The sequence below is a fragment of the Nannospalax galili genome, unplaced genomic scaffold (genome assembly GCF_000622305.1).
Source record: "Nannospalax galili isolate Female #2095 unplaced genomic scaffold, S.galili_v1.0 scaffold211, whole genome shotgun sequence".
NCBI classification, from domain to species: domain Eukaryota; kingdom Metazoa; phylum Chordata; class Mammalia; order Rodentia; family Spalacidae; genus Nannospalax; species Nannospalax galili.
The window spans coordinates 3,404,752-3,411,587 of record NW_008329624.1 but is presented as its reverse complement, the minus strand read 5'-3'; the positions used below and the strand labels follow the sequence as shown (position 1 = coordinate 3,411,587).

General features: G+C 42.0%; 1 protein-coding gene across 4 annotated transcripts in view; it reads right to left on the bottom strand.

The window, feature by feature from the left end:
* Nucleotides 1-6,836, bottom strand: part of Tulp4 (TUB like protein 4) — a 223,062-nt gene that overhangs the window by 51,757 nt on the left and 164,469 nt on the right. For all 4 annotated transcript variants that reach the window (XM_008839527.3, XM_029566811.1, XM_017799761.2 and 1 more), the window contains one exon: nucleotides 812-992. In XM_008839527.3, the coding sequence (XP_008837749.1) occupies nucleotides 812-992 (181 nt within the window). The remainder of the gene's footprint in view (nucleotides 1-811; nucleotides 993-6,836) is intronic.

Here is a 6,836-nt window from a genome sequence, read left to right as displayed (position 1 = left end):
GGAAAAGAGGAGGAGGAGGAAGAGGAGGAGGAGGAGGAGGAGGAAGGAAGGAAGGAAGGAAGGAAGGAAGGAAGGAAGGAAGGAAGGAACTTAGACATGGCTGGAGCAGCAACTGGGTATTGGGAAACGGCCAATGCTGACTCTGGTGGAGGCTAGCAGGACATCCAGGCTTCCTTCCACTTTTTATTTTCTCCTTTTGGTCTCTTACACATCTTACCTATAAACACACTACTAACGATGAAGGAGTCTGAAAGGAGCCCCACCAAGAGTCCCTAACAATGAGGTTTACAGAGGGACAGTGGGTCTTTGTGATCTGGGGGGTGGGGTGGGGGAGGCAAGGTCTTGGAGTACCAGCTCCAGGTGCTGGCCTCCAGGAGGGCAGAACTAATTCTTTTCTCATGCAACTAAAGCTAAGTCACAGGCTTCAAAACCACTGGGGATTTGGCTACATCACACGTTAAGCTACATTAATAGCACAGAATTTTCAGCTGCAATGCTCTTCACTCTTGCTAAGCAGCTAAGAAGCCCCATAACACCCCAGGGATACAGGAGAATCCACCCTCATTTTGAATCTAGGAAAACCTAAGCACTTGGAGTGCCACCAACTCTATCAGCACTCTTGAGAAAAAGAAAGCAGGGAAGACTCAGTGACATCCAAGAGCAGTTAGGCCAGTCCTGCTGCATATCAGCTTAAGTTAGAGAGGTATGTATAAGGTGGACCCCCCCACCCTCCTCCTCTGCGTGCGCCCACTCTTTCAAGATGTTCCCTCTGCTAACTGGAAGCCAAAATGAGGGCCAGCAGGCTGGTTACCTTGGGGAGGGGAGTAATCATCCGAGTCTGTGTCACTCTCACTGCTGTCCTCCACCAGGAAGATGGGGTAATTCCAGGACATGCTGAGGATGCCGTCGGATTCGTGCAGAAGGACATGTGCCAGCATCCTGCCATGGCAGTCCATGACGATCACCTGCCCATCTGCTGTGCCAAACAGCACCTGCAACCAAGGGCCAGGACCTGTGACCAAGGGGTATACCTCAGGGAAACAAGGGTCAGGACTCATGACCAAGGGGCATACACCTCAGTGCACCAAGGGTCAGGACCCATGACCAAGATGGGTACACCTCAGTGCACTGAGGATCAGGACCAATGATTAAAGTGCTCTGCGTATGAGCTAGACTCCCAGACTCTGTGCACCACCACCTCTAGTGATGGACTGACTCTCCATCCATATCGAGACAAATTGGGTCTGAATGAGTAGTTGATGGTGCTATATGTCTAGAATCAAATTTTGGTATGTACCAACAAATAGAACAATCATCGAGTCAGGATATTCGATAGTTAATCAGAAATGAACCAGTTCTTTGTAGACATGGTGCATGTAAGGAACATGACACAGAGAAAGGCTGATATTTGAGGGCCAAAATGACTATTGCCAGTTCCAGATGGTTCTTTAGAATTCTGTGAGATGGTGGGATCTTCTGTGACTTTGTGTGATCTACTGGAAAGCTGCAGTTAGCTGCCTCACATCCTGAAGAACATGGGTCCATGGAGAAACATCCAGAAAGCAGCTTAGGAGACCCGTGACAAAAGCCAAGCTGTTTCTTGGACACGGAAGCTCACACCTATTATCTCAGCACTCAAGAGGCTGAGGCAGGAGAATTGTCACAAATTTGAGGCCAGCCTGGTCTACCTGGTATGTTTCAGGCCAGAGTGAACAACTATGTGAGACCTTGTTTCCGCACGGAAGCTCACACCTATTATCTCAGCACTCAAGAGGCTGAGGCAGGAGAACTGTCACAAATTTGAGGCCAGCCTGGTCTACCTGGTATGTTTCAGGCTAGTGTGAGCAACTATGTGAGACCTTGTTTCCATACAAAACAAAAAGCTCCAAATATTCGAGATAATTATAATAGAAAGAAACAGGGCTAAGAGTGCAGCTCGGTGGTAGAGCTGTTGCCCAGCTTGTACGAGGCCCTGGGTTTGATTCCCAGCATTGGGAGGTGGGATAAAACAGCAGACTTGGGCTGGGGATATGCTCAGTGGTAGGGCACTGAAGCAGTAATGAGACCCTGAGTTCCAGAGGTAGGTGAAAAGAGACAACGAGAGAAGGATCTCGTCAGAAAAAGAGGCCAAGGAAGGCAGGGTAGACCGAGGTGACACGAGATGGGTACACCTCAGTGCACCGAGGATCAGGACCCGTGACCAAGAGGGGTATATCTCAGTGTACTGAGGGGTCAGGGCCCATGACTACATTCAGGTACACCTGAATGTACCAAGGGTCAGAACCCATGACTCAAGGGGGTACACCTCAGTGCCTGTTTGGGAAAGACAAAACATTGAACTTGTGACTTAAAAAGGTAAGTCAGTCACCAACTGAGGGGTGGCAAGTCATTAACTACTAGACACTGACTGGCTGCCGTCTCAGCTTCTTTTCTGTTGCTGCAATGAAATGCCCTGACCAGAGGGAGAAAGGGTTTGTTAGCTCACGGCTCCAGGTTACAACCTACCAGAGACTAGGGAGGTCACAGCAACAGGAGCTTCAGGGAATCGGTTGCACTGCATCATAACCAGGAACAGAATGCACTGAAGGCATATGTGCATGGTGCATGATCTCCATTTACACACTCTAGGATCCAATGGGATGTAATCACCCCCAGTAGGTGGGTCTTCCCATCTCGATGAACAGAATCAAGCCAATCCCCCACAGAAATGTTCAGAGACCCATCTCCCAGGTGATTCTAGATTTTTCTCAAGTTGACAATTAACACTAACTATCACAGATATACTGGAAGAATGCTAACCCTCATACTGAAATGTAATTAACAACATAATGAATATATTACGTTGTATGGACATTTTCAAATAATACAAAAAAATTCTGTTTCACTCTTTGAGGTAGTTTTTTATTTGTTTTTTCTTTTGGCTAAAAGAGCAGGGTTAAGAAAAGATACTCAGTCGGGGCTGGAGAGGTGGCTCAGCATCAAGAGCAGTGGCTGTTCTTGCAGAACACCTGGGTTTGAATCCCAGCACTCACATGGTGACTAACAACCATCCATAACTCCAGTTCCAGGGGACCCAACGTCCTCTTCTGTCCTCCATGGGCACTATGCAGGACATGGTTAATAAATAAAAATTTAAAACCTCATTTATTTTTCTGGAAAATAAGGATGCAGCAGAAATTCATTATATGGAGATCCTAGCAGACAGCCTGAGAGGGTGGGATCTGACCTCCATCTGTATAGCAGCTGTGATCTCAGCAGACCGCCAGAGAGTGCCAGGTTCTGGCCTCCTTCTGGCATAGGGGCTAAGAACACAGCAGACCAACTGAGAGTCCCCAAATCTCCCCCTCCCTTAGGGAACTTCCCAAATTTTCCACGAGTTCCTGCTAATAAGGGTCCAAACCTTAGAAGGAAGCCTGAGTGTACCCGACTAGAACCTGACTTGGGCTTCTGTGGGGGCTCCTGAATAGCTGATCTGAAGCCATCAATTCCCTCTAAAATGAAACCTGAGAGAACCTGAAACCTGTACCAACCAGCTTTACAGAACCAATAAGGAAAGGACCTAGGCACCCCAAAAATGCAAACAGAAGCATACTTCAACTTAATTCTCATATCAGAATCATAAACAACAAAAGAAATTCACATGCCAAAATCACAATGAAATAATAATAAAATGGAAAGCCAAAACACTATGTCCCCACCAAATTTTACCAGTCTGGTAGAAGAGTTCTACAAGGAGAACCCCCTAGAGATAACCCAGGACATTGAATTGAAAAGAATAATCATAAACATGATCAAGGAATTCAATGAATTTAAATGACACATGAACAAACAAATCAAAAAACTAAAAGAAGATAGGGATAAACGTCTGAATGAATTCACAAAAGAGAAACACTGAAGAAAACTCAGGCAGAATGAAGAAAGAAATGCTAAACTCAATAAGCCAACTTGAAACAACAGGGGAAAGCCTCACTGCTGGAATGAATGAAATGGAAAACAGAGTATCAACACTGGAGGATCAAGTTGAAGAACTGCACCACTCAAGCAAAGATAATGGAAATTTTTAAAAAACAAAGGAATGGCATATGCAAAAGACATGGGACATCATGAAAAGACCAATCTACTTATCATAGGCATAGAGAAAAGAGAAGAATTTCAGGTTAATGGCATCAAGCAAAGATAATGGAAATTTTTAAAAAACAAAGGAATGGCATATGCAAGAGACATGGGACATCATGAAAAGACCAATCTACTTATCACAGGCATAGAGAAAGGAGAAGAATTTCAGGTTAATGGTGTTGACCAGATCTTAAACAGAATTGCAGAAGAGAATTTCCTGAAATTAAGGAAAGACATCCCCATACAATTACAAGAAACACATAGAACACCAAATAGACAGGATCAGAAAAGAAACTCCCCACAACATATCATAGTAAAAACACTAAATGTACAGAACAAAGAGAGAATACTGAAAGCAGCAAAAGAAAAATAAGTCACATACAAAGGAAAGCCCATCAGAATTAAAGCTGACTTATTAATGAAAACTATGAAAGCCAGAAGAGCCTCCACCAAGGTTATTTCCAGTTCTACATGACAACAGGTGTCAGCCCAGCATACTTTACCCAGGAAAAATGTCTATTATAATTGAGGGGGGAAAATAAATTCTTCCATGACATGAATACCCTAAAAGAATACATTTACACAAAACTAGCCTTTCAAAGAATACTTAAAGTAATACAGAGAGCGGAGAGAGAAACAACTGTACCCCAGGGGCAATGAAAGAAAATAAAGGTATAATTGAGGAAACACAAAATTAGACAGAGAACATAAACAGCAATCAAAATGATGGCAACCAATATAGACCTTTCAATAATAACCTTAAATGTCAATGGACTGAACTCCCCAGTCAAAAGAAACAAAATTCATCTCTTTGCTTTCTGAAAGAAACCCAGCTCACCTTCAAGGACAGGTACTACCTTAAGGTAAAAGGATGGAAAAGAATATTTCAAGCAAATGGCACTAAGAAATAAGCAGGGGTTACAATTCTAATATCTGACAAAGACTTCAAAGTAAAATTAGTCAGAAGAGATAAGGAGGGTCACTTCATTCTGATTAAAGGAACAATTAACCAAGAAGATATTACAATCCTTAACATATATACACCGAACTCTGGTGCACTCAAATTCATAAAAACAATACTATAGGACTGTAAGACACAGATTAACCCCAACTCAGTAATAGTAGGGGACTTCAATACCCCACTGTCTCCATTAGACAGGTCAACTGGACAAAGGATAAACAGAGAGACTTCTGAATTAAATGATAACATACATCAAATGGACCTAACAGACATCTTTCGATTATTCCACCCAAGCACCAAAGAATACACTTTCTACTCAGCACCTCATGGAACTTTTTCAAAAATTGACTACATATTGGGCCACAAAACAAACCTCAACAAATACAAAAAACTTGAAATAATTCCATGCATTCTATTGGACCACAATGCAATAAAGCTCAAAAATCAATAATGGACAAAGCCCTAGTCTTTACATGAACTCATGGCAATTGAACAACACACTCCTAAACAATGAGTGGGTCAAAGGAGAAATTAAGAAAGAAATAAAAAAAATTCCTGGAATTCAACAAAAAAGACAATACAACACAACACAACCTCTGGGACACTTTAAAAGCAGTCCTAAGAGGGAAGTTTATAGCTCTAAGTGCCTATATTACAAAATTAGAAAGCACAAAATCAAATGACCTAACTCTGCAACTCAAGACCCTGGAAAGGCAAGAACAAATGAAACCCAAACCTACCAGAAGAGAAGAAATAACAAAAATCAGAGCACAAATTATTGAAATAGAAACAGAGAAAATAATACAAAGAATCAATGAAACTAAGACCTGATTCTTTGAAAAGCTAAACAAGATAGACAGACCCTTAGCCCAGTTAACCAAAAGAAAGAGCAAATCTAAATCAACAAAATCAGAGATGAAAGGGGAAACATCACAACAGATACCCAAAAGATCCAGACCATTATTAAAGAAATACTTTAAAAAAAAAAACAAAAACCTATACGCTACTAAATTTGAAAACCTAAAAGAAATGGATGGCTTCTCCACTTAAAGTGCCCCCATTTCTCCCCTTTCTCCCTTACTAATACCCTTTTCCTATGGCCCTGTCTCTCTTGAGCTCCTTCTTTCCCTTCATCCCATAGGTTCCTTGTATAACCTTCCCTACCCCCTCCCCTTAGAAGAACCCCATTTGTATCCGTATCTCCCTTATTAACGCCTGTTTCCTATTGTTCATCTCTTTCAGATTCTTTCTTTTCCTTTACCTCCCTGGTTCCTTTCCATTATTCTGTTTCCTATAGTTATATCTGGATCCATACTCACTAATCAGGATTTGGTGCTAGGATCCACATATGAGGAAGAACATATGTTTTTTTTTCCTGACTCTGTCTTCACTTAGTATAACAGTTTCTAGTTCTATCCATTTACCTGCAAATTTCATGATTTGATCTTTCTTTACTGCTGAGTAAAACTCCACTGTATAAATGAACCACCTTTTCATTATCGACTTGTCAGTTGACGGACACTTAGGTTGCTTCCATCTCTTAGCTATTGTGAAAAGAGCAGCAACAAACATGGGGAAACCACGATGGAAGGGTTAGATAATGTGAGAGATAAACAATGCCTAGCTAGTTTAAAAAAACAAGAGGGAACCATATTAGTCCAACAACTGAATGAAAATTATACATATATTATCTCTACATGAGTCCATGTGTATAGCTAAAGGCTATATAACAAGAAACAGTAGCAGACAGGAGATACCT